The sequence below is a fragment of the Mustela lutreola genome, chromosome 2, assembly GCF_030435805.1.
Source record: "Mustela lutreola isolate mMusLut2 chromosome 2, mMusLut2.pri, whole genome shotgun sequence".
Taxonomy (NCBI): domain Eukaryota; kingdom Metazoa; phylum Chordata; class Mammalia; order Carnivora; family Mustelidae; genus Mustela; species Mustela lutreola.
In genome coordinates this window covers 19,435,069-19,460,329 of record NC_081291.1, presented here as the reverse complement: position 1 = coordinate 19,460,329, position 25,261 = coordinate 19,435,069, and the positions used below count along the sequence as shown (strand labels likewise).

Sequence of the window (25,261 nt, the reverse complement as noted above, 5' to 3'; positions counted from 1 at the left end):
ACGGCAGGGCTCACCCAAGACTTAACCAGGCCTACTTCAGACAGGAGACCCCCAGCCCCCGCCCCACAAGCCAGGCTGGAGAAGGGCCCCACGCACTCAGCACCAGGTGGCTCAGACAGCCTGGGCCAGCCGGCACCCGACCCTGCCAACCCGGCTCAGGGGGCCCACCTCCCTGCTGGAGCGGTGGGGCCACCAGGTGGTGGGAATGAGCTCCTGCAGGCCAGCCTCCTCCACTCGCAAGGGGCTCTTGATGTAAAAGAAGACGACAGACCGGAGCACGTCGAAGCTGGTGGTCGTCAAGGCAGAGCTCTGCTCGCAGAAGGTGCACCACATGCCCTCAGGAGTCCTCTCTGGGAAGCCCTCCCCAAACCCGCCAATCTCCTGATGTGCCCACCACGTTCTCCCACCCTTAGGGGTATACAACGCTGCTGTAAGCCTGGCTCCCCCAGCTCTGAGCCCTGATGAAGAGCCGTGCCTATCTAGAGCCTGCTCAGCTCAATTCCCAGCAAATGGATGATAAAGGCTGGTCACGGGAACAGCACAGGCTGGAGAGAGGACCTGGCTGTTTCCCCGTCTCCCAGCTGTGTCTGCCTCCTGGAGGCTGAAGACCCCAGACGGAGAAGACAGCTACCAGGCCAGGTTTCTCCACCAGGGCCCTCCCTACTGTGACACAGTCCCCAACACAGCTGGGCAACAGGGAGAGGGGACCCTACAAGATCTTGTAGGAAACCCCACTGCTGGACCTGGATAAGCAGCAGTGCTCTGGCTGCAGAGGTCAGGGCCGGTGGGGCGCACACCCCCTCGTAGTGCCAGCATCTGCTGCCATATGGAAAGCCCTGCTCAGGCTGGCCGGCTGACCACGGCCCTTTGTTCTCCCCCATGCATGGCTGGCTCTGATCCCAAGCCTCTCCAGGAACCCCTGGCCAGAGGTACACCGCCCTCCCTGACCTCTACGCAGCCCAGAGGACCCCACCCATCCGCCTGCCTGGCTTGCGGCAAGGGGAGGATACAGGACATTGCTGAGCAGAAACTTGCGGGACTTCTCATGCCTCAGGATGGCGATGGTGAGCCGCAGGTAGTGGATCTGTTGGGAAGGGGGTGTTCAGAGTGGGTGGCTGCGGCCCAGGGGGCACAGGGCAAGGGCAGGCGCTCCCACCTGTAGGCCCAGGTCCGGGACGATGGGTGAGAAGCGGTAAAGCCGCAGCAGGGACATCATCAGCTGCTTGAGGCAGTCCTGCACCTCGTAGTCCTAGGGGAGGGAGGCCTTACTGCACACCTGCCCAGCGGAGGCCAGGCACCAGGACGGCCACCCGTGGGCCCTTTGCCGAACCCTTCCCGCACCTCCCCTGTCTCTGTAGAGCCCGACCTCCCAGCCCGAGGCCGGCAGTTGGGAGCCTCACCTCCATGAAGAGCCACAGGAGGTCGAGAACCTGACGCACCATGGCCTGAGCCTGTGCAGGGCTGCCCGCCTCCACAACGCCGCGCAGGAAGCTCACGAGCACAGCCTCCACCAAGTACACCTTGCGCTGCACCAAGGGCGGACATGGGTGAGGTGGCGGCCCCCACCCCACTCCCGGCACCCCAGCCCAGGCATGTGGTCCTGGCTACAGGCAAAGACAGACTCTCAGGCACACTTGAGCGACCCCAAGACAGAGATTAGCCCTTCTGGGGTCTGAGCGAGACACAAGGACAGCTCTGGCCCCGGATCTCCTCAGTGTTTCGCACACACGGGTCCCTTAGCCGGGTCACTCGCTGTCCACCTTCAAAGGCCTCCCCCAATGCCCGCAGCTGGAAGCATCTTGTCCTCCCTCGGGTCACATCCTGACCCTCATGCACTGCAGCTCCCAGCACAGGCACTCCTCCCAGTCCGCCTCTGCCCCCCTCCCTGCCCCGACGTCCCCTCACCAGGAGCGGCGCGAAGCGGTGGAAGATGTGGGCCAGCGTGAGGAGGACGGTGGGCTGGCCTTGCAACTGCCACTCAGAGCTGTCCTTCTCCACCAGCCGGCCTTCCTGCATGGGGTGGGAGGATGGTGAGGCGCAGAGGGGGGTAGAAGGTCCCCGGCTCGCCTGGCCCAGACCCCAGCTCACCACAGGGTCCAGCTCCACGCTGAGCACTGCCCGGAAGCAGCCCAGCAACTTCTGAGCCCGCACCAGGTCAGCGCGTGGCGGGTCCTGCAGGGGCCGGTAGCCTGCCACTGGGTAGGTGGCACAGAGTTAAGCTGGCAATACCTGATCCGTGGCTCCAACGCCCCCACCCCTCTCCACAGAGACCCCCAAGGAGATGCCTGGGCCCTGGGGCAGTGCAGCAGAACTCGCCCTCTCTGTGGAATGCCGCTTCTCCCACCGCTTCCTGTTCTTCTCTCTTCCACAACGGTGACAATAGTACCCCCCTTACAAGGCTGCCACAAGAATTGTGCTCCCTGGCCCCCACCTATGCTGTACCCTCCCCTCTCCTCACAGCAGCTGTGGCCCACAACCAGCCCATGGAATTCCCTGGGGCAGGGAGCCCCTCATCCCCGTTTTGAGAGCTTCCATGCAGTCCACAGACATCTTCCCAAAAGGATATCGCAAGGGACGGCTGCCAAAGTTGAAGGCCACGGACTCCTTGAAGGAGAGGCTGATGGCTGGGAAGTAGGCCATGCCCAGGCCCCTGGACAAGTTCTCAAAAGCGGTGCCCAGTGACACACCATTCCTAGAGCAGAAGGGAAGGCCTGTGAGCCAGTGCTAAGAATGATGCAACCGAAAAAAACCAGGGAGCCAGGCCCTGCTGTGGCTCTCCACCTTCAGCTACCAAAGTCGGCCTGGCCCCCTTATGGGGACTGGGAAACTGAGGGCAGCTCGGGGAGAGCCCAGAGCCCAGGCTTGCGGGTAGAGGCAGGAGACTCACAGGCAGAAGGACAGGGTGCCATCGTCCAGGTCGATGAGGCAGCTCACGATGTCCCCCGCTGCCCACGCCTGCCGAGGGGAGGAGGCCTTACAGATGCACAGAAGTCCGGCAGCCTGCCCATTCTGCCCCCGAGGCTGTGTCTCCACTACCACCCAGGGGAGGGGACAAAAAGTGCAGAGGACCTGAGTCCCTGCACCACCCCCCATGCCCAACAGCGTCTCGTGGCTGCCCAGTGATCCTGCCAAACTGTGAGAATGGACGTGCGCAGGTGGGCGATGGGTCTCTGTTCTCACCTTGCCATAATTTGTCGTGGTCACGTTCCACTTGCGCACCCGGTTGCCATCATAGGCGTAGGAGTTGTGCGTATCTCCAACCCCCTCCTAAGGAGGAAATGTTTGTAAGGTCCAGGGGAGGCAGGTAGGAGCAGGGCCAGAGCCTGCTGGCCATAAGCCTCAGACCCACAGAGCTGTAGAGAAAGGGGCTAATGCTCTGAGACACTGAGTGATTTCCTGGGCCAAGTAGCCCTAGGAAGGGGCGGGACGCAGTCCTCCTCCAGAGGGCATGTCTGGGTGATGGTCCTGTCCTGAGCCCGGATGAGGCCGGCAAGGGGGAGGGGCCTCTCCCATGCACACGCACCTCCTGATTGAAGCGGCAGTTGATGGTGCACCAGCCAATCTGCATGAGCCCCTGGGAGGAGATGAGCACCTCGTAGACCCATTTCCCTGTAAGAAGCTGAGTCAGGCCTAGCAGGCAGACCAAGACTGTGTCCCGCCTCAGACCTGGGCCCACAGAGTCCCTTCCCGTGAGCCGGGCCACAGCACAGCGTGGTCTCACCTTTGTACACGCACGTGGTAGAGCGGATAGTACCGAAGTTGCTGTGTCCGATCACCTGGGTGAAGAACGGGGAGGGTGAGCCTCTCCCGCACTCAGACTGCCTCCCCGAGGGGGAAGGGCCCCATCCCCAACCCAGCTGGTGTTGTCAGAAGGGATTCTAGGTCAGGAGAGTGACAGGAGGGGCTCATAGCTGTGCTGGGAAGAGCTTGGGGCCAGAGTCACATCCAAAAGGTTTTAGGGCTATGTCAGGAGGGCGTTGAGCCTGAGGAGTCAGGAACCCATCAGGAACGGTTTGTGGCTACAGCCCCCCAAAGAAAAGGTAAAGAGCCCAAGACCCCATCAGGAGGAATTTGGGGCTGTCAGGAGGGGCTTGGACCTGGGACCCCTCGCCTTGTCCTCACTCACCCCTAAGAGGTCATCATCCACCAGAAGAAGCCCCTCGAAGCCACCTGTGTGGTCCAGGACCACAGTGGATGGGCCAAGCCGCCCTTCAACCTGTCCTGAAGAGGAGAGGTAAATGTGGGGTTGGGCAGGGCACAGGATCTGACAGGAGGCACAGAGGGCAGGCCCAGGACACCCTGAGCCCAGCCTGGCTCCCCAACTCCCATCCCAGAAACTGCTACATACCCTGGCTCTCCTCATCCTCATCCTCCACATGTAACAGCTGGTCCAGATGCTCTGGCAGGTTCTGGAAGTTCAGGGGTTTCCTGGGGAGAGCGAGAGGCTGCGAGGGGCCCAAAAGTCCTTGAAACCAGCCAGAGGACACTATACCCCTCTCCCGCTCCCACTCCTCTGAGCTTCAGACAGTGGCTGCCCAGACTCCAGTAAAGGTGTTGTGCCTAGTCCTAGGTTCTGCCATGCTGCGGGCCAGAAGGCTGGATTATCCACTAAACTAAGAAGCACTGGTCCAGTGTGGCGTACCTCAGGGCTTAGAAAAATAAAAAAAGGAAAAGAAGAGCCCTCCTTCAGCCTTAATCCCTTCATCAGTAAAGAGGGAACAAAAGCTCTAGGTCAGAGAGGCAGGGAAGATTCCAAAGCATAACGTGTGCTCTCTGCATAGCCCATAACTCCCCTGCCCTCAAAGGGGACTCCGGTGATTCGCCTGGAAGAGGAAGGCTGGGAGAAGTACTGGTCCCCAGTGGCCTGTACCAATGACAGCTACGTCGGCCCTTGACCCCAGGCCTGCGGTCGCAGCCAGGGAATTCTGTGCCAAATGAGACAGGCCTTAAGGAAGATGAAGGGCTGAGCCCCCTAAGCTGCTGGCTGGCTCTGTCCTGTACCCACCTGTACAGGCGGAGAGCACATGGCCTGCCAACCTACCATCTGCCCCAGCCAGAGGGGCCCCCTTATCCTCCCAGTGCACATGCTCAGAGGATAAAGGCCTCTGCATGATGCTGGCCAGCTCTATCCTGAGTTCAGCTTCTAAGAATAGCAGAGAACGGGGTGGCAGTAATTAGCAGGGCTCGAGTAGAACAGAGACCGGCACCCATCTAGGTCTAGCCCACAGATGGGTGGCACCTGCTCTGCCACCTCTGGTCCCAGCTCCTTCCCCTTTCACTGGCCCAAACCGGTGGGCTCTAGAAGGGGACAGAGATGGGCCAAAGCACCCACTCTCTGGCAAGGTAGCATCAACCCAGCCTCACGTGCCAACCACATGCTCCCCTGCCATGAGCTCCTACTAAGCTATGGGAGGTAGAGACGCACGAAGCCTACTCTCCCCATTCCTGCTAAACCCCAAGCCAAGGCCAGGTGGTGGCTATGCCATGGAGTGCCCCACCAATAGCATGGAAAGTTTCGGCCAACCCCATGTACAAAGACCCCAACAGGCCTGGGGATCAAGGTTGCCATTGGGGCAGTGCTTATGGGCCTAGAGGGCTGCTCTAGTTTTGTGCCTGTTCTCAGGAGAAGCTGGGGGAAGCCGGCCTGAGACTCAGCACTACCCTCTGGCCAACCCAGCACTTGTCCGTCCTTTCTAGATTGCCTAGATCCGGGGCCCAGGGCTCCGCATCCACACAAGCGCTGAGTGATGGCCCTGCCACCTGCTCTCCCTCCTGGCAGCCAGAGAACCAGTGGCGGCATGACCATTTCTGATATCACATGAGGGAGGGATCAGATGGCCTTGGGAAGAGGCCACGACCAGGGCTGGCATGGAGGTGGGCAGTGGCCCTCCAGAAGTGGGAATCCTATGGCCACCAGAGCCACTTAAATGGAACGGGCAACAGTGCCGTCCTTTGTGCCTGCCCAAAGAGCAGAGACCGTGGAAGACCAAATAGGCCAGCTGGCAAGGGGGCTGAGAGGCAGGGACACCCAAGCCTCACCTCAGGAAGGCAGAATCCATGTGATCCTTGAAAGAAGGAACTTAGCCATAGTCTTAAAAATGATTGCAGTTCAAATGGTCCAGCCACATGACTCCAACCCTTGGAATCTTCATAGCACTGTTCACAAAAATAACCCCTCCAAGCGAGGGACAGTGCTAAAGGCCACAGCAGACCCCTGGCCTTAATAGATGCCCACCAAGATTTGGAATACAGAAATAAAGACGCACTCAGGGCAAAATGTTTAATGACAAAGATAGGATCTAAACTTCTGTATACTTTTGGAGGTGAGGGATCTGTTCACTAGCTTGATGGCAGTGACGTTTTCACAGGTTATCTGGATTAAAGCTTACTGTATTCTACCCTTTAAATACATGTAGTTTATTGCATGTCAATTATTCTTCAATAAAACTTGTTTTTGTTTTTTAAAGAACTAAAGGTGGGGGTGTCTGGGTGGCTCAGTCAGTTAAGTGTCCAGCTCTTGGTTTCAGCTCAGGTCATGATCTCAGGGCCGTGAGATCAAGCCCTGCATCGGGCTCCACGCTCAGTGCAGAGTCTGCTTGAGATTCTCTCCCTCTCCCTCCCCTATCTCATGGGCTCACTTGCTCGTGCGCTCTTTCTCTCTAAAATAAAAATAAAATCTTAAAAAAGAAAAACAATTGAAGGTGACAGAAATTTTTAAAAATTTCTATACAGTACAATCTAAATGACGTACATCACAAGATAAGGAAACCAGAAAGAAATCACACTCATGTGATCATGTCAGAATAACAAAATAACAGATTTTTTTTCTTTTTCTTCTAAGTTTCTGCTCAGGTGCACTTGTAACTTTGATAGGGACTAAGCTTAAAGGCACTCAGCTTGCAGGGCAAGGGGCTGGTACAGTCTGTACCTTATAGGTTCAGGCGGAGGCTACAGAGGAGCGGTATGGGACCAAGGGTGGGCAGGTGCACACACAGACCAGATGCGGACCAGGGAGGGGGAGTGAGCCGCTGTTGTAAGGACTGAACGTGCACCAGCTCCCCAGCCTCCATAAGCCCCTCAGAAGGAAGACACTAACACAGCCAGGCGAGAGGAAGAAGCAGTCTGGAATGCAGACTCTCTGGCCAGAGGTCTCACAGCTGGGGGCAGCAGAGTGAGAACAGAGCCCAAGCCAGCCTACCCAGAGGCTCCGGTCTAGTCCTTCAGAGTGAGGCACCACCCATGGGGCCGTACCTGCTGGCGGCCGCGGCGGGCGCATGCTCAGGAGAGGAAAAGATGCGGTGCAGGTAGTCATTCAATAGCTTCTCGTGCACGATGCCTGTGCCACAGGACAGAGGGAGAGAAGGGTCAAGTGGTCAGTGCAGCTCCCAGACTGTGCTGGCCTTCAAGGGGTCAGAAAAGCAGTCACGTTGGGGGCCCTGCCCCAGGGCTGCTGAAAGAGAGCTGGCTTCTGGGTACAAGGGGTGCAGCAAGGCCTAAAGCTCATGAGACCTGGTACTTTACTGCCTTGGTCTTTTCCTTCTTCCCTCAACACAAGGAGCCTCCTCCCAGCCCTGCAAGCCCTTACCTGTGACCCTGGACTTCTCAGCGTCTGATGTCAGCCTATAGCTCTTGCGGGAGAAAGACATGCTGGACCCCTTGGATGCCATCCTTCATCTCTTGTGGGCAGCCAGCGGTCCTGGGGGGCTGAGCCAGAGGCAGAGTCTGTCTATCTGAAGCCAGCCAAGGGACCCCATGCTGACCTCAGTTCTGGGGTGGCAAGAAGGCCTGAGAGCAGGTGAGGCCAGGTGCCTGCATATTTACAAACCAACCAACCCCAGAGCACAGGAGAGCAGGGGCCTCCCAGTTTCCTACATTAGGGAGGATGGATGGGGCCTGGACCCCACCACGTTCCAGTGCTCAGTACAGGGCCCGAAAGAGTTATCACGTATAGGTTTACTGCACCAAACTGAATGTCTCAGCCCCAGAAAAAAGACCCCAGTGTCCAAAGTGAGGTGGCCTAGAGACAGAGAGACCCTGTTTCTGTTTCCTTCTCAGCTCTAAGTCACACTGGGTCTAGCTCACATCCAGTAGAGAGAACCCTATACCACCTTTCCCCCTAGTGTGGTCCATCACCCAAGGGCTTGATGCCGTCTCCAGCTCTAAGTCCTGCTGACACCTAAATCCAGAATCTTTCTTCCCTTCTCTTGTCCAAAAGCCTGCTAGTATTTTTCTTCCCACTCGCATGCACAGACTTTCACCCCATCAGAGCACCACCCTCACCCAGTGGTCACTGCAGACCCTGCTGCTCTTCCCGCTGCTGTCCACCCCACACATGTCCTGGTGTTGCTGCAGCTGCTAAGTCGCCGGTGACCTCCTCCTCAGTGATCTGGAGCCCTGCTGTCCACCGCAGTAGCCGCTAGCCACGTAGGGCTATTTACATTTGAATTAAAACTTAAACATTAAAACTCAACTTCTCATATTAACCACATTCCAAGAATTCGGTAGCCACATATGGTTAGCGGTTACTGTACCAAACGCTGAAAATATAAAACACTTCCATCATCACAGAAAGTTCTATTAACTCTAGTCTGGAGCCCGGCCTTCTAGTACTGCCTTAGACCGCACTTCCATCTCTGCAGCCCAGTTCCTTATCTCACTTCACACAGGTCCTCTCTTCCCACCACACACCCTTGCCCATTCACGGTCCGCACCACGCCTGCCCCTCGGGAAAGTGACTGTCCTGCCTTGGCGCCTATGCCTGTGACGGGCCCTCCGCGGGCGTCCACGACCGCTGCCCCTCTCACACCACAGTAGGTGCGGGGCAGATTAGAGCCGGTCACTCATCTGATCGGCAAACCTTCCAGACATCCACTCCGGGTGTCAGGTGCTAAGGCCCCGGCCCCAGGTGTTAGGCGGACTTGACGTTGCTCAGGGATTCCTTGCCACGTCGATCCTGTCCAGCCCCGCCGAGGGATCCGGGCTCAGAACGAAACCGACCCCTTCTCGGAGTCCAAGGACGCAGAGAGCAGCGCATGTCTCCCCCAAGTCGCCCCCGCCCGGCCCCAAGCTCCGCAGGATCCTCCCAGCCAGCTCCAACCCGGAGTCTCGCATCACAGGCTGCAACGCCTGAGCGGCGAGCACTCTCATACTGGGCCGGCTGCGGCCGGGAGGGGAGCCCCAGGGACCCGCCCCGCGCGGAGCCCGGCCGCCCCTCACTCACCCCCAGCCTCGGCCGCGGCGCCCCGGCTCACAACATCCGCCCAGCCTCTCGTCTACGGCGCCCGTCTAGGGTCAAACCGCGCGCTCATCGCGCACGCGCATCGGCTCGCGTCCGGCTTCCGCGCAAGGGAGCCCCCTCGCGGTCTCCAGCCGGGTCATCCCGGCCTCGGCCTCGACCCACAGCCCAACCGCCTCTCACCCCCGCCTGTACAGAAGCTCCTAGCTCATCCCGGGCCGAGCACCACGTCCTAACTGGGAGTCCCAGGCAGCTTATCTCAACTGCCACCCGTACTGGGAGGCCTGCCCCAGAGAATTCTAGAACATTTGAAAGGCTACCTGCCAGGGTCCCTGCTGTCTGTCACTCCCGCTTCCCTTCAGGCCAGACAAGTGGCCTCGCTTACCTTTCCTGGAATGGCACCTGTGACGTGGCGAGGGGAGCCTCTCTGGCTTCTGCTACCACGGGTGTGGGCTGACTTGCCTACAGCTGGGGCTGATAAGCCAGCAGAAGGGGCAGGCTGCTTTGAGGCTGGGTCAGGCAACATTTGCCACTTTACAGGGAAAAGCTGAGGCTTAGATTAGTATCACACCACCCAGCGGCTGGAACCCAAGCCTCTGACACCAATCATGTCCACACCACTCTTCTCTTCAGAATGACGTAGGCTACAGAGGGTCTCCAACCCCACTCCAAGGCACATCAAGTGTTCCCACTGAACACCTGCCCACTACACAGGGCAGGGGCTGTGCCAGGGTGAGGGCCCTTGCATTTCACCAAGGGGGCCTGAGGCCTGGATCTACCCCCATTGTGGCCACTGGATCTTAGGTCAGGCTCCAGTAGGCCTCTAGTGGGGGCGGGAGTGTGGGGGTGGGGGTGGAGGCAGAGCCACCCAATCCCGCAGCGACAGGTTTCACAACTTCCCGGTTAGGGCTGTGGTGGGTCACAGTGCAACCTCCAGCCAGGAGCATGGGGTGGCTCCCACTCCTGCTGCTTCTGACGCAGTGCTCAGAGGTCCCTGGTGAGTGCCCCCCACCCTGATCCCCATTTGCCTTCAGGAAGGTGTCATCCCTGGGCCCATCCTGCTATTCAAGGCAGGTGCTCTGTTTTCTACTGGTCATGGAGCAAAGAGTGTTCTTGGCTTCTTGTGCAGAGTGGGGCAGCCCCAGGAATACATAGAGACACTGCCTATTCTGGCCTGTGTTAGAATGTTTGCTGTAGCACGAGGCAGTGTGGGAACTGCATAGATGCACGCACACATGCAGGCAGTTACCCTAATGAGCCTAATCTAAGCTTCTAACCTAGCATATGCCCCAGTGCTGATGGAAGGCCAGACTCGGAGGCAGAATGCCTGGGTTGGGCATTCTGTACATGGGCTCCCACTAGGGGGCGCCGGCTGTGTAATAGGACAGCTCTGAGCCTTAAGGCGTTCTCAGCTGAGGGATGAAATTGGCTCCTTAGGGCAAGCACCATCACCCACCGCTCTCAATATAGTGCAGGTTTTAGACCTGGGCTTAGTGCCTTGCCCAGTAAACATGACCATTGGTGGTAACCACTATGTCTGGGCTTCTCCCACTCTGTACAGGGTCCATCTCAGAGGCCTTGTAGCTTTAATCCCCTGAATGAAGTGTGGATTGCCGAAATCAATGTACTGACATGCATGCCCACCCCCGCAGGGCAGCGCTCGCCCCTGAATGACTTCCAGGTGCTCCGGGGTACAGAACTGCAACATCTGCGACACACGGTGGGGCCTGGTCCTTGGCAAGAGGATGTGGCTGATGCTGAGGAGTGTGCAGGGCGCTGCGGGCCCCTACTGGATTGCAGGTGAGTAACCGCAGGAAGTAGATAAGATCGGGTGGCAGGTGAACCTGGGCGACCCTGTGCCTCGTCCTCCCAGGGCCTTCCACTACAATGTGAGCAGCCACGGTTGCCAGCTGTTGCCATGGACCCAGTACTCACCCTATACACAGCTGCAACGTTCGGGGCGCTGTGACCTCTTCCAAAAGAAAAGTAAGTGGCTGTGGAGAACGTGGGCCAGGGATAGGGCACGGAGGCCTCAGGCCGTGTTGACAACGGGTCTCTTCCAGACTACGTGCGAACCTGCATCATGGACAATGGGGTCAAGTACCGGGGCACAGTGGCCATCACCACTGGCGGCCTACCCTGCCAGCACTGGAGCCAAAGATTCCCCAATGACCACAAGTAAGACAGACACCTCCCCTCTGTCCCTGCCCGGCCCTGCGCCTGCCCCCAACCCCAGCACGCACTCAACTGCTGCTGTCTTCCCCAGGTACACTCCCACACTCCGGAACGGCTTGGAGGAGAACTTCTGCCGTAACCCTGACCGGGACCCCGGAGGTCCCTGGTGCTACACGACAGACCCTGCAGTGCGCTTCCAGAGCTGTGGCATCAAGTCCTGCCGGGAGGGTAAGTGGCTCTGGGTCAAGACTGAAGGAACATGCCCACGCCCGTCTACGAGCCCACCGGCCTTGTCTTTGCAGCCGCTTGCGTTTGGTGCAATGGCGAGGATTATCGCGGCGCAGTGGACCGCACCGAGTCTGGACGCGAGTGTCAGCGCTGGGACCTGCAGCGTCCGCACGCGCACCCCTTTGAGCCCGGCAAGTGCGTGTAGGCGAGCTCCGCATCGCGGGGCCGGGCTAGGGGAGGGCCCAGGCTCCAAGGGCGGAACCCGGGATACTGCAGGGGCCACACTGGTCCTGAGCGCCAGGGCCTTGTTCGCGCCCCGCTGCGCCCCCAGGTTCCTTGACAAAGATCTGGACGACAACTATTGCCGGAATCCTGATGGGTCCGAGCGGCCCTGGTGCTATACCACGGACCCACAGGTGGAGCGAGAGTTCTGCGACATCCCCCGCTGCGGTAAGGCCCGAGGGCGGGGCCTGGGAGGACACCTGGGAAACGTGGGGGGGCGTGGCCTGCCTGCGGAGAGGGGAGGGACTGGGCGTGACCCGGCCGTGGGCCCCGGGGAGTTGGACTCAGCCTCCGCCCCAGCGGTGCTCTCAGCTCCCACTCGGGCTCTGTCCCGTCCATCCAAGGGTCCGAAGCACAGCCGCGTCAGGAGGCCACGACTCTCAATTGCTTCCGCGGGAAGGGCGAGGGCTACCGGGGCACGGCCAACACCACCGCCGCGGGCGTGCCTTGCCAGCGGTGGGACGCGCAGAACCCACATCGGCATCGTTTTGTTCCAGAGAAATACGCTTGCAAGTGAGGTGGCGGGCCGCCGCTGGGGGGCGTACCTTTGCAGCTGGAACATCTGGAGTGGGGTCCCGGGGCGGGGCTTGAAGGAAGGCGGGGTCGCGGGGGCAGGCAGAGGGAGGCGGGGCTCCAGCCCGAGGCTGGCTGGCTGGCGGGCTGGCCCCACCAAGAGCTGAGAGGAAGCACCTGCCCAGGGACCTTCGGGAAAACTTTTGCCGGAACCCCGACGGCTCTGAAGCGCCTTGGTGCTTTACGTCGCGGCCTGGCATGCGCGTGGCCTTCTGCTACCAGATCCCGCGCTGCGCCGACGACCTGCGGCCCGAAGGTAAGGCCCAAGCTGGGACTGGAAGCTTGGAGCCGAAGGGCTGGGGCGAGAACCCGCTAACTGCCGCCCCGGCCCGCCTCAGACTGCTACAACGGCGTGGGGGAGCGGTACCGCGGTTCGGTCAGCAGGACCCGCAAGGGCGTCGCTTGCCAGCACTGGTCTGCGGAGAAGCCGCACAAGCCGCAGTGAGTCGGTCCGCGCGCCCGACCCCTCCAGGACAAAGGCCACAGGCTCCCACCGGGCATATAGCCCTAGGGCGGCACGCCGTTGACTCTCCAACTGGAGCCCTGCGGGGATTGGGGATTACCCTGCTAGGACACAGAGTCCTCTCCCGCCCAGGTTCACACCCACCTCCGCCCCCGACGCGCACCTGGAGGAGAACTTTTGCCGGAACCCGGATAGGGATAGCCATGGGCCCTGGTGCTACACTACGGACCCTGGGACTCCGTTCGACTACTGTGCACTTCGGCGCTGCGGTAAGCCCCACACTCCCTCGGGGCCCGCCCCCTGCCTCCGCCTTTGAAGGCGGGCTTTCTCAACGCAGGTGAACTTGGTTCTTTCAGATGCTGACCAACCACCGTCCATCCTGGAGCCCCCAAGTATGCACTTGGGCCAGGGATGGGTTGGGACCTCTTGGGGGCCTCCATCCATCCAGTTTCCCGAGGCCCATCTATCCCCCAGACCAGGTGGTGTTTGAGAAGTGTGGCAAGAGGGTGACCCGCTCGCACCAGCAGCGCTCCAGGCTGCGTGTGGTGGGGGGCCAGCCTGGGAACTCGCCCTGGACAGTCAGCTTGCGCAATCGGTGAGGCACAACTACCTTTGCGCTTATGCCAAGGGAGGGGGAACCTGACCTGTCCCTGGCCTCAGGGGTCTTAGCCGAGAGATGACAAGTCCAGCCTGTGTCCCAGAACTCACTGTTCCCTCCTAACCTCTACTCCTCCAGGCAGGGCCAGCATTTCTGTGGGGGTTCCCTAGTGAAGGAGCAGTGGGTACTGACTGCCCGCCAGTGCTTCTCCTCCTGGTGAGCCTCCCCTGGGTATGGAGACCCCATCCCACCCCTCTGCCTTCATCGGCCCCTTAGCTACCTTTCCTAGGTGAGCCCTCGGGCAGCAGACTATGAGTCATGATTGATCTAGCAGAGCTTCTCCCCCAGCCATGTGCCTCTCATGGGCTATGAGGTGTGGTTGGGCACCCTGTTCCAGAACCCACAGCCGGGGGAGCCAGGCCTGCAGCAGGTCCCCGTGGCCAAGATGGTGTGCGGGCCCTCAGGCTCCCAGCTTGTTCTGCTCAAGCTGAAGAGGTGTGTGACAAGTCAAGAGGTGTGGGGGGTGGGGGCTGAGCTTTGTGGGCTTACATGCTGAGCACCCTCATTCCCATTAAAGACCCGTGACCCTGAACCAGCGAGTGGCCCTGATCTGCCTGCCCCCTGAGCGGTATGTGGTGCCTCCAGGCACCAAGTGTGAGATCGCAGGCTGGGGTGAGACCAAAGGTAAGAAAGAACACGGTGCAGGGGCAAGGACTACCCCAGGCCAGGAGGCCCTCTCCTCCTCCCCACTCTTATCACTATAGGTACAGGGAACAATGAAGTTCTAAATGTGGCCTCGCTGAACGTCATCTCCAACCAGGAATGTAATGTCAAGCACCGAGGACGTGTACGGGAGAATGAGATGTGCACTGAGGGACTTTTGGCACCTGTGGGTGCCTGTGAGGTCAGTACTGGGGTACCCATTCTCAGCTCAAGGAGGGCTTGAGAACTGGAAAATGTACTACTTTATCCCCAAGGAGGCTAGTGTCTGCCTTGGCCCAGGGCGCCCTTACCAGTTCTTCCATCTACCAGGGTGACTACGGGGGCCCACTTGCCTGCTTTACCCATGACTGCTGGGTCCTGGAGGGAATTATAATCCCCAACCGAGTGTGCGCCCGGCCCCGATGGCCAGCCATCTTCATGCGCGTCTCTGTGTTTACGGACTGGATTCACAAGGTCATGCGGCTGGGCTAAGCCCAACTTCAATCCCATGTACTTTGGAGAGTACAGAGCCTCCTGTCAGACATAAAGCTGCCTCTCCTCTTTACACCTGTGCAGGGTGCTTCTTAGCCTCTGCTGGGAAATTAGTCGGTGTATGCCCTTGCTAGGGCCTCGGTGGCTCAAGGCTGGCACAGCTGGGCTGGTAGACCTCATATTAGGACTACTTTAGCCTGTAGGCGCTCTGGAAGGGCAGGTCCTCACTAGTTCCCTAGATAAACTGCTGGTAAGAGAACGGTGTTGTAGGACAGTTTCCTAACAGAAGGGGGCTGGAGCAGAGGGAGCTAGCCTAGTGAGATCCCAGTTGGCCTTGACAGGCAGCAGCTGAGCCTCCACTGTCCCCTCCCCCTCATCCTGCAGGTAGGTGAGGTCCTTAAAGTTACCATGCCCAGGGCCTATGGCACTCTGAACCCCAACGGGGAGGCTGGGTTTAGGGATGGCTTGGTACAAAGTACCAGCAGGAACCAGACTCTGTGTCCTCATTTATTATGACCATATAGCCTGCATTCCTTTGCTCACCCATCCAGGAAGTCCAGAGCCCAGGAATCCTCGTGCCGATCTGCCAGACCCTGGGGCTCTCCAAGAGGGAAGCTCACGCTCACGCAGGGAACGGGGCTTCAGCTGCCCAAGTGCGCGTGCAGCCAGAGCACAGCATTCATGAAGCTGTCTGACTCCACCTCCACTTCTGAAAGTGCGTGGGTGCTTTTGGGATAGAGCAGGAGCCTGTAGTGGTTGTAGTGGTGATGTTTAAGGCTGGAGGGTTCTCACCTGCTCACCTGCCCACCAGCTGCCGGGACTGTCCTGCTGCACTCACCTAACAGGCACGTTCCGGGCTTTGAGGGCACGGTAATACTCCATGCCCTGCTTGAAGGGCACACGCCGGTCCTCCTGGCCCAGCATCAGGAGCAGCGGGGTCTTCACCTGGGCAGGGGCAGGTGGGGAGTGGTCGTGAGCCGGGCCCTCAGGCTCTGGACAGACTGGCAGCATCCAGACAGGGGGAGGGCCACCTACCTGAGGGGTATACTTGATGGGGGACTTGTCCAGCATCTCGGCCCACACGCTGAGGTCTGGCAGGCAGTCGCTGCTGTAGGGGAACCCAGCCTCCACCACGCACCTGCAAGAGAAGGCACTGAAGCTGCCCCAAGAGCCCTGGATTCTGCGGGGGCTTCGTTGGTGGGGGACCAAGGCAACCCAGAGAAGGGCAGGCGCCTGCGGAGCACACCCACCAGTCAGGGATGTCGGTGGAGCCCATCATGGAGGCGATGTTGATCACAGGGTTCCTCGCCACACAGGCACCATATGTCTCAGGGTACTGACCAATCAGGTGGCAGGAGAGGAAGCCACCGTGGGAACCACCCATAAGAGCCACTCGGTCAGCGTCAAAGTGTTCTTCCTGGAGCACCTGCTCTACTGCGAACTACAGGGTGGGGCAGAGCGTGCTGTAGCCAGCTGCCTCTCCATCCCCGAATGGAACACACCCCGATGGTTACCCTCCAGCCGGCCCAGAAGCCCCAGTCCCTGCTACCTGGACATCCTTCACATCCTGATGGCCCACGTTGCCGGGAAGGGAGAGGATGCTGTCCTGGCCAAAACCCGTGGAACCACGGTAGTTCACTGGAGGCCAAGGAAGAACCAGGCAGGGTGGTTGGTGACGTGCCTGGCCCCATGGTCGCACTTTCAACCCGCGTGAAGCAGGCCTTGGAGCCAGCTGCTCCACAGACTGTCGAGGCACCGGGCCAAGAGATTTGAGGCTGTTGTCCCATGACCACAGCACCCTCTGTGTGGAAGTCCCTGGTAATAGCTGCCAGGTCTGGGCTGTATACAGGCCTAGAGACTTAGGTGGCACCTGTGGCGCCGGTGGCGCCTGTCCCACCCTCTCCCCCCCAACACAGCTCACCACTGCAGCAGGGCCCCGCTCACTCACCCAGGAGTACCGCAAAACCCATCTTGCAAAGCATGGCTGGGAAGAGCATCCAGGCAGTGACAAAGGATGAATGGGGCCCCCCTGCAGACATGGAGCAGAGAGTGAGAGCCAGCTAGGATGGGTAGTGGGAGGGCAGCAGACCTTAGACCAGATGCCTACCATGGGGCATGACCACCATGGGCACTTGGGTCTTATCGGGAGGGTTGCTGGGCTGCAGAAGAATTGCTTCGAAGTCCAGGCCAGCTGCAGGGAGAAAGCAGGAGTCAGCAGAGCCAGAGCCGCTGCCCAGGGGGCTTTCCCAGCCAAGGCCTGAGCTGTAGCTGTAGGTCTGGGGCTAACGTCTGAAAGAAAGATCTGGTCAAGGTAGCCTGCACCAAGACACCCCAGGAGGCTCCTACTCCTGTCCTAACTGGGGAGTCCCACTCTGTCAGGACAGCATTCTGGGTGAGGTGTGATGGTCAGAGGCCTCAAGTAAGGTGGTGTGTTTGGGTCTTGGTTTCCCCACCACAGAGCATTTGGCCTGGTGATGCCCAGCTCCGATTCCCAGAGTAGGCACCCACATACCCCATACCCAGACACTACTCCCCATGAACATGCACCCCGGAGAACCCCATGAGAGAACCCCCAGAGGCACGGAAGGTGGCCACAGATGCTGTGTGCTGGGGAACTTGGGACGTGTCTCTCTGCCCCAGCCCAGCTCACCATACTGCACGTTCTCTTGCTCTGGGGGTGGTTGCAGTACCCGGATGGCCCAGGAGATGTCGGGAATAGGCTCGGCCTCCTCCAGGGACACCCATAATACTTCATGCTCCTTCCCTGCAGGAGGCAGGAACCCAACTTTCTGCCAAGGGGAAAGAGCGTGTCATAGGTGGCCTGGCTGCCTCCCTGCCTTTCCACCTCTGCCAGAGTGGGAGGCGGGCAGCTCTCACTCTGCTGGGCCTTCTACCCACCTCCGGAGCATACATCATAGACTCCTGTTGTGAGCTGGTGTGTGCACAGGCACTGAACACATGAACACGCACCCTGTCCTCCTGAGCTTTTAGGCTCTGCTATCTCTTTATGCTCCCTTCTGCTGGAGGACCAGGCACTTTCCCAGGCACCCCATTCTTTATAGAGCAGACCTACACCAGGTAGCTCCTCTCCATGGGTGCCAAACCCTTGTGGATCATGCCGGGCTGGGCCCGCGTCTTGGCCTCCCACACACTGACCAGCCCCAGTCAGACGCAGGCCAGCTCCCTGACCTGGGGAGCTCGGCCTGCAGAGAACCCTCACCCGGTTTGGGGCCCAGCAATACTCACCAGACTTGGGGGCAGGCTGGGCGTGGAGAACTGTGCCACCATGAGGTCCTGGTCAATTGTGAGGAGCTTCCAGCTTCCACCTGACCCCCCTGGAGAAGGCAGATGCCACCACCTTTCCCACCCGCTCCCTGCATGGCCAGAGTCCCAGGCTGGTGGCTCTACGCCAGGGCGCCCCTTTCACTCTGAGAAGCAAATGAACACCCACAAAAAGACTGCCACAAACACCCCACTGCATGCAGCCCTGGGTGAGCCTCCTGCTGAGTCCCTTGTTCAGCAGATGCCAACAAAGCCCAGGGACTGAAAACCCAGGGCCATGGCAAACCGCCATGTTATGTCCATGCACGACTTTATGACAATAGTCTGCTGGGGAGGGGTGCACAGCTAGGCCTTAGGGGGTTGGAGTGGTGCTGGTTTTGGGCCATGGGATTCATGGAGATTCTCCAGCATGGATGTATGTACAGTTTAGCAACAATACTCTGGAATCTTTGTGGAGGAAGGACTACAGTTAGGGCAGGCAGAGGACTCAAAAGATGTTTTAGGGGCAGAATCACAGGCCCAAATAAGAGGCAGATGAGCGAGCCAACACAGGGTTTCTCAGGGGCCCTCGGATAGCAGAGCTGCCTCTGCCTGAGGTTTGGGAGGTCGGGGAAGGATGACTCTGGCAGATCTCAGCAAGAGAAAATTTTGTAGGTTTGAGAAGCAGGGGGTATGCTGAGGCAGGGCCAGGATGTGCAGAGCAGAGTGGAGTAGGGGAGGCAATCTGCTGGCTGGGAAGGTCCTGCATGGTCAGGGTCCTTGCGAGATGCAGTAAAGGCTGCGGGACAGTCAGTGGTGCAGAGTGGCCAAGGGTGCCACTACTGCCCCATGTGCCGGAGCTCCAGTCCCTCCCCTGGCCTGGCTGGGCTGCTCCCCAGCCCTGCTCACCAGCTGTCAGGGAGGTCACACTGCCCATCTGAGTGTCCACAACGAACAGGTCCTAAAGCAGAGGGGGAGACACATGTGGCACCACATCCGAGAGCCCTATAGGCCCCTCCCCCCACCTGCTCTTTGCCCTTTTAGGGACCCCTGGGTCAGGCCAGGGCTATGAGCCACTATGACAATGGCTCCTCAGTTGCCAATGGTAGTGGTCTGGAGGCCTGGACTCAAATCCCAGCCCCATCGCCACTTGCAGAGGGACCCCAGGCAAGACAGGGAATGCCTCTGAGCCCCCGAGCTAGTGTGAGGAACAAATGATCTCACACTCAAAGAAAAAGCTTGGCATACTGTAGGTGTCCCTATCCAATCCCTAGGAGGAAGCCTCTGTCCTATCTCCATCAGCCCCCCATATAGTGTTCGGGGGCCTACCGAGGGGCAGTCCCCTGACCCCCAACTGGAAATGCCTGGGAGGAAGGGGAATTGCACCCCTGCATCAGGAGAAAAGGCCAAGGGCTCCGCTGTGGGGCACCAGGCCAGGCAGGCAGCCAGGCTCCTCAAGAAAGAGTCCAGGACAGGGGCAGAGGGCCCAAAGGAGCTTGTAAGACCTTGGGGCTGGGCATTACACCAGCAGTGTGCACAGGCTACACCCTAGGCCCAGGGCTCCTGGAGGTTGATCAGTGGGGCTGTGTCTTAACATGGGGCTCCTTACCTGCCGGCTCCGCTGAGCTGAGTCAAAAACCACTCTCTGGCTGTCAGCCGACCAGCATCCCAAAGGCAGAAGGCTGCAATAGATCCCAGAGAAGTTCTCTGCAAAGATAGGAGGGCTGAGGCCACGTGCAGCAGTGGAGGTGTGGGAGGTCAAGCCTATGAGGAAGGCTGGGCTGCTGGGAAACTCCCTCCAGGGCCCCTGTAACTGTGACAAAATGACAGTCTACACATGGGTGGGGGGACCTAAATGATGAAGAGCTGCCTGAAGAGGGGGCTGGGGAAGAGGCCTCTGAGGGCCCGGGAGAGGCAAAGCTCAAGCGCTTCTGAGAGAAACCATTGCTGCTTGGAAGAAATGCACTGGCTCTCCTATGAGCTTCTCTCATTGAGACCCTGGTAGGCACCGAGTGCTGTAACCAAGGCAACACCTGTCTGTCCCTTATGGTGCTCAGCAGAGTGTCTGGCAGAGAGGGCTGAATAGGTACCATTCATTTAACCCTCACTACAATGCTATCAAGAAGACAAGGGCTAACACCTCCCACAGATAATAAATGGACGCTCAGGGAGGTAAGGATGCCATCCAAGGACACACGGCTGATAAGGAACAGCTGGGATTCAGACCAGGTCCCCACCACTGCATCCCTGCATCTCTGAAGATAAACAGGCCATGACTTTTCCATTGGACCCTTGGAGCTGGCCAGGTGGCCTGAAAAAAAAGAGAATGGCCTGAAAAAAGAGACCTCATGTCCTTGGGATGGTCCAGGATCCCAAATAGAGTGGTGAGCACTTGAGACTATGACCGGAACTTCTCAGCCAAGAGCCACTCTCACCCAGAGATTCCACTGACTCAAAGGCTTAGATGGGACAAACACTTGGGTGGTGACTGGGAGTGGGACAATGCAGCACCCTCGAGCTCGGAGCCTTTCAAGTAGGACATTCCAACCTAGTGTGCTTTCTAAGACCCGTTGGAGCAGGGGTTTCAACCAGCCACCGGAAGCACGAGATCCAACCAGGAGCTGCAACACGGGGAGGACACCATCTAAACCCCCTGCCAGCTTGGGCCACTCTGATCTCAGCTCTGGTCCAGATGACTTCCTCCTCTCAGAACTGTCCCCTGTGGTGAGGGCCCCGTTCCCTGCACAGGCTGGGCCTGGAGCTGGCCCAGCAGGGAGGGACACTTCAGAAAGAACCCAGGACAGAAGAGCCGAGGCAGCTGGCCTGGCAGAGGGGCTAACAGATGACAGGAAAACAGAACTGCAGGCTCCACTGTACCCAAGCGGAGACATGCCTCTTACCTCCCAGCTGCCGAGGCACGACATCCACTACCACTGAGGTGACCTTGGTATACCAATCATACTGCAAGAGAACACACTGGTCAGGCCCACCGGGGGACTGGCGGTGTCCTCGGGGCACAGAGTTCTGTATCCATTTTCTTCTCGGACAGCCCTGGGGAGCCTCAGAGGAGGGGAGCAAGTGAGGCAAGCCTGATGTATTTCCTTTCTGATGACCTGGACAGATGTCCGAAGGGGCCTGTGACTCCCAAGGAGCTCTTCTTGGCCTAGGACCAATGCTCTTGTGACTGCCGGCTATTTCCCACCCCACATAGAGCCTGACCACGGGCAGGTGAGAAGCAAAGAGAGCTACCATCCACCATCCCTTCCTTGGGCTGACCATTCCACGCCTTCCTCCAGCTCACCAGACACAGCTGGCTACACTGATGATGGGGGACCAGAGATGGGTACCGCAGGTAGACGATGCGACACTGGTCTGGGCTCAGGCGGGGAGAAGACACAGCCAGAGAGTCATCTGAGAGAAGCTCTAGACCAGACGAAAATGTGAGCACCGTGCAGGCTGGCAGGGCCAGCATATGTCAGCAAAGCACAGGGGGCCACCAGCACTTACCACACTGACCGCCAGTGAGGTCCACGTAGTACAGGGCTGACCTGGAACCACCAGAGAGACACTCAGCTTCAGAGCCAGCTGGAGCTGCAAGGCCCCCTCCCCGGCCCCACCCTGCTTCCTCACCTACGATTGCTGCAGAAGCGGATGCCCAGCCGGAAGGGCTCATGCCACCAGCCTACAAACACCACGCCTGTGTCTCCAGGGGCCCAGAATGCCTGTAACCCAAACCCCGGAGCAAGGGTGAACAAGGGGCAGCAGCTCAAGCTGGGCTCCCAGACTCCAGGAGTGAGGCAGGCCGAGTCAGTGCTAACCTGTCCAGGGGACACATTGTCAGGGACCCCCTCAAGCACAGAGATGTTGCCGCTCTCGATGTCCAGCACGCAGAGCACAGGAGTGCTTTTGGAAACCATGTTTTCTCCCCAGTCTTCATAAAACACAAACTGATCCCCCTAAGAACACAAGATACTCAGTGTCCAGCCTGTCTTACCTCCCCAGTTCTGACAGTCATGATATGGGCAGGGAGCACTGAGCCCTAGGCTGCCCAGAAGGGGCTTTATGGACTGGCTATAAACATTAGCACCTTGATGGCCTGGTCTGGTTTCTTCGGCCTGGTCATCTCATCATCACTGCCGCTGATGTCCAAGGCTTTTGTCTGAAAGAAGGACTCAGCCTTTGGGCGCCTCTTCTCTGCCACATATAACAAGTGTGTCTCCGAGTGTGACCAGGACAAGCAGCCAAAGCAGTCTGGGTGTAAGGAAGGCTCATCAGGGGGAGCCCTGGGCTCCGGCTGCCCCTCCTGTCCACCCTGTCTGCTCACCAGCCAGCTGCCTACCATCCTCGTACACAAGCCCATGTTTCTCCAGCACCGACAGGTTGAAGCTCTTGAGCTTCCGGTTCTTCTCCCACACCTGAGGACATCTGGGCATCAGGTTACCTGCCCCCCAACAGAGCCTCATCTGTGGGACTGAGCCCCCAGTCACCCATTGCCTGGTCCCATGCAGACTCACTTCCAGGAACTGCTTCTCCTCCCCAGGGCTCGTGCCTCCAGCTTTGCGCAGCACAGCTTTCATGGTGCCTGAAGGAGAGTCTCTGCTCAGCAGCCTGAGGAAGACATGGGGTAGCAGGTCATGGTCATAAACCACAGTCCCATCCTACCCCCTTCCTGGCCGCAACCTCCTAGACAAGATTCTTGAGACTGGTCCACATCTGCCCCTGCAGCCCCTGTAGCTCTGTTACGGCAGCTGGCCTTGCCTCTCCTGCCTGGGGAAGAGGCTCTACACTCCCCAGCCTTCCTGAAGCTCCACAGGCTCTAGTCCACGCCCAAGTTTGGACAAAGCCTCCAGTGCTTATCAGGCCATGTCTATAGAGAACACATGAGTTCCCAAGGGGCAAGAACCTGGCTCCTGGCCTCCCTTCAGGGCCCTACCTGCACCAAGGCACATGGCAGGGCTTGCAGACAGCTGTGGCCTTGCCCACAAGCTTCTTCCCTCAAACTTACTCCCCCCGGGTCTCCACACTGTTGCCCGCCGGCCCTGAGAACACCACTGAGTCCCCATCATGGAACACCAGGTACTGGCGGCAGAATCGAATGTTCTCCATGCGTTCCAGGTCCCTCTGGGTCCACTCTGTGAGGAGAGGCATGAGACTTAATTTGAGTTGACCAGTACCAGCATAGGCTCCTCTCAGCCCCTCAAGAGGAAGGCCCAGCCCACCTCCCCAGTCTGTCTTGATATTCTGGAAGCAGGATGGACAACACTTAGTAACAACTCAAGTCTAGGCCTGAGCTGATGGCATGTCAGAGAAAAACTACTATTCTGCTCCTAGCACCCACCCCCATCCTAGAACTTGAGGGGAGCCAGGCACCTGTAGGGGATATGGTGAGGGGTGAGCCTACAAGGCCCACGCCGTATATCCCAGTCTGAATTCTACTCCCCCATCTTCAACTCGTGCACTCAAGGGCACCACGCCACAGCGCACCGAGCAGCGTCCCCCATACGGGGTCCTCTGAGGGGTGCACCCTCCCACACCACTTTCTCCAAGCCCCGTCCTCCTCCACACACTCGGGCGCACCGTCAAGCAGCAAACCCTCCACATCTCCCTCCTCTCCACGCGTGCGCACGGCTCCGGAACGGGCCCGCCCCTCGATTCCCCTCCATCCACACACCGGTGTGCACCGTCCGGTAGCGGCCCCCGTACTGCGTGATGACATCCGGGCCCAGGCAGGCGGCGCTCAGCGTGGGCTGGCGGCTAAGGCCCCGGTACAGCGCCGCCGCCTCCTCGGGCTCATTCAGCAGCACCTGCGCAGGGGACACACCAGGGTCAGGCCCGGCCCGGCCTGCAAGGACCACGGGCACCGCGGGCCGAGCCCTCACCTGGCGCTCCATGGTACCTCTCGGCCGCCGGGGCGGGGCGGCGCGGGCTGGCGCCCGGAAGTGAGGCTCCGGGGGGAGGAGCCAGGAGCGGCCCACCTCCCTCCGCCCTTCGCGTTTGCAGCAGCAGCGCCGCGCCGCGGGAGGGGCGGGAGCTTCGACGAATGGGCGAGGACCCTAAGCGGAGGGGCGGGACCTCGACGGCGAGTAGGTGGGGCCTGTGAGGGAGCAATCAGAGTTTGGACCCGGGAGTCCGGGAGGCTTGGGGTCCGGGGCCTCGAGGGGAGGAATAGGCCTCTTCCGGGAGGACGGACTGGTCAGAGGGCAAGTCCCAGGCCTGGTGCTGGGAGGAGAGGCCATAGGGTATCCGAGGAGAGGGGCTTGTTCTAGGAAATGGAATACAGGATCGATCTCTGGGTGCGCGAGGCCTGTGACCGATGACGTGGCCCGCGTGGGAAGGAGGCGAGGCCTGAGACGGGAACAGCCAGTGAAGTGAAAAGCTGGGTCGGCCGGGAATGGACCCTAAGAAGGACGCGGCCTGGGAGCGGGGCAGATCAATGGATCTTTGAATATAGGGGCGGGGTGGGGCGGGGACGGAGCCGGAAGAAACGGCGTTGAGGGCGTGGCCCAGAAAGACTGGGTAGGAGCCGAAGCTTGCCCCAACAGGCATCACCTGCAGACCTGTGGCTGACCCGTTGGCTCCCTTCTTGTCCATTACGAGGCATACATCCACCAGCAGGTGCCAGTCCCTGCCCTGGAGGGGCTCCGAGGCAGATGGGAAGAGGAGCGCAGAGCCCTGGGTAGCTGGGCAAAGAAGGGCGGATGCTGCGCTCTGAGGGTGTTGCCTGGGCTTATCGGCCACCAGGCCTACCCCAAGAGCTATCTGACCCTGCAGCCCTCAACTGCCCTGTTCAGTGGCACCTTGCTGGGGATCGTAAGTCAGTAGGTTTCTGCTTGCCTCTCCAGGCCTCGTCCAAAGCTCTTGCGTGCAGAGGGTCTCACGGAGTCAGGCTCTACTAGAATCAAAGAGCTCCCTGTGGACAGGAGAACCTGGGCAGGCAGGCTGACTCCCTCGGTGTCCCACAGTGGCACAGAACTGAGTGGCTGTGATGGCAGGGAAGGGCAGGAGAGACTAGGCACCAGTCAGGCTAGCAGGGGTGTCCCTTACTTCATAGACCCAGAGCCTGGCTGGTCTTCCACACCTGTCTGACCTGAGCAGAAAGGATGACCACAGCCACCAATCTGAGCAAAAAGGTTGGAAACTAAGATATTCATCACAGCATTGCATATTGTATTAAGGAAAACCAGGACCATGGTGCTCGGCCTTCAGTGTGTGTACTGCAGACTGGCTACAAACTTATCGTGCAGCTGCTTGG

At 59.4% G+C, this 25,261-nt stretch overlaps 3 protein-coding genes across 11 annotated transcripts in view; 1 reads left to right on the top strand and 2 right to left on the bottom strand.

The window, feature by feature from the left end:
- RNF123 (ring finger protein 123) overlaps positions 1-9,983 on the bottom strand; it is a 29,114-nt gene extending 19,131 nt beyond the window's left edge. For 2 of the 5 annotated variants that reach the window (XM_059160918.1, XM_059160914.1), the window contains exons 1-16: positions 9,221-9,568; positions 7,586-7,704; positions 7,252-7,336; positions 4,349-4,428; positions 4,127-4,221; positions 3,722-3,776; positions 3,524-3,609; positions 3,181-3,267; positions 2,888-2,955; positions 2,567-2,692; positions 2,089-2,203; positions 1,906-2,010; positions 1,401-1,526; positions 1,157-1,249; positions 1,011-1,084; positions 169-286 (exon numbers count right to left, since the gene is read on the bottom strand). In XM_059160918.1, the coding sequence (XP_059016901.1) occupies positions 169-286; positions 1,011-1,084; positions 1,157-1,249; positions 1,401-1,526; positions 1,906-2,010; positions 2,089-2,203; positions 2,567-2,692; positions 2,888-2,955; positions 3,181-3,267; positions 3,524-3,609; positions 3,722-3,776; positions 4,127-4,221; positions 4,349-4,428; positions 7,252-7,336; positions 7,586-7,667 (1,395 nt within the window). In that variant the 5' untranslated portion in view covers positions 7,668-7,704; positions 9,221-9,568. Of the gene's footprint in view, positions 1-168; positions 287-1,010; positions 1,085-1,156; positions 1,250-1,400; positions 1,527-1,905; positions 2,011-2,088; positions 2,204-2,566; positions 2,693-2,887; positions 2,956-3,180; positions 3,268-3,523; positions 3,610-3,721; positions 3,777-4,126; positions 4,222-4,348; positions 4,429-7,251; positions 7,337-7,585; positions 7,705-8,280; positions 8,840-9,220; positions 9,569-9,620 lie in introns of those variants that run through there. The other 3 variants (XM_059160915.1, XM_059160917.1, XM_059160916.1) reach the window with 3 other exon arrangements.
- A 161-nt stretch (positions 9,984-10,144) lies between these two features.
- MST1 (macrophage stimulating 1) lies at positions 10,145-14,821 on the top strand. 3 transcript variants are annotated; one of them, XM_059160924.1, is made up of 18 exons: positions 10,145-10,232; positions 10,888-11,035; positions 11,109-11,221; positions 11,299-11,413; positions 11,502-11,638; positions 11,713-11,833; positions 11,970-12,088; positions 12,265-12,433; positions 12,619-12,749; positions 12,832-12,934; positions 13,089-13,225; positions 13,313-13,348; positions 13,431-13,551; positions 13,693-13,770; positions 13,903-14,049; positions 14,132-14,238; positions 14,319-14,458; positions 14,587-14,821. In XM_059160924.1, exons 1-18 carry the CDS (start codon positions 10,181-10,183, stop codon positions 14,746-14,748), a joined length of 2,136 nt encoding a protein of 711 aa, XP_059016907.1. In that variant the 5' UTR covers positions 10,145-10,180; the 3' UTR covers positions 14,749-14,821. The 3 variants fall into 3 exon arrangements, with proteins under 3 accessions (XP_059016907.1, XP_059016908.1, XP_059016906.1); XM_059160923.1 differs by having other exon boundaries at positions 10,152-10,232; positions 14,325-14,458; XM_059160925.1 differs by lacking the exon at positions 12,619-12,749 and having other exon boundaries at positions 11,713-11,829.
- Positions 14,822-15,242: 421 nt separating this feature from the next.
- On the bottom strand, positions 15,243-24,037 carry APEH (acylaminoacyl-peptide hydrolase). Of its 3 annotated transcripts, XM_059160920.1 has the most exons (22): positions 23,889-24,037; positions 23,681-23,813; positions 23,015-23,141; positions 22,524-22,617; positions 22,349-22,424; positions 22,097-22,260; positions 21,828-21,965; positions 21,640-21,731; positions 21,517-21,557; positions 21,311-21,432; positions 20,910-20,970; positions 19,619-19,716; positions 18,919-18,970; positions 17,995-18,083; positions 17,399-17,537; positions 16,856-16,939; positions 16,697-16,777; positions 16,298-16,386; positions 15,999-16,189; positions 15,784-15,886; positions 15,587-15,693; positions 15,243-15,495 (listed from the first exon to the last, which is right to left on the bottom strand). In XM_059160920.1, exons 1-22 carry the CDS (start codon positions 23,898-23,900, stop codon positions 15,390-15,392), a joined length of 2,199 nt encoding a protein of 732 aa, XP_059016903.1. In that variant the 5' UTR covers positions 23,901-24,037; the 3' UTR covers positions 15,243-15,389. The 3 variants fall into 3 exon arrangements, with proteins under 3 accessions (XP_059016903.1, XP_059016904.1, XP_059016905.1); XM_059160921.1 differs by lacking the exon at positions 15,999-16,189; XM_059160922.1 differs by lacking the exons at positions 23,015-23,141; positions 23,889-24,037 and having other exon boundaries at positions 23,681-23,815.
- Positions 24,038-25,261: the final 1,224 nt, after the last annotated feature.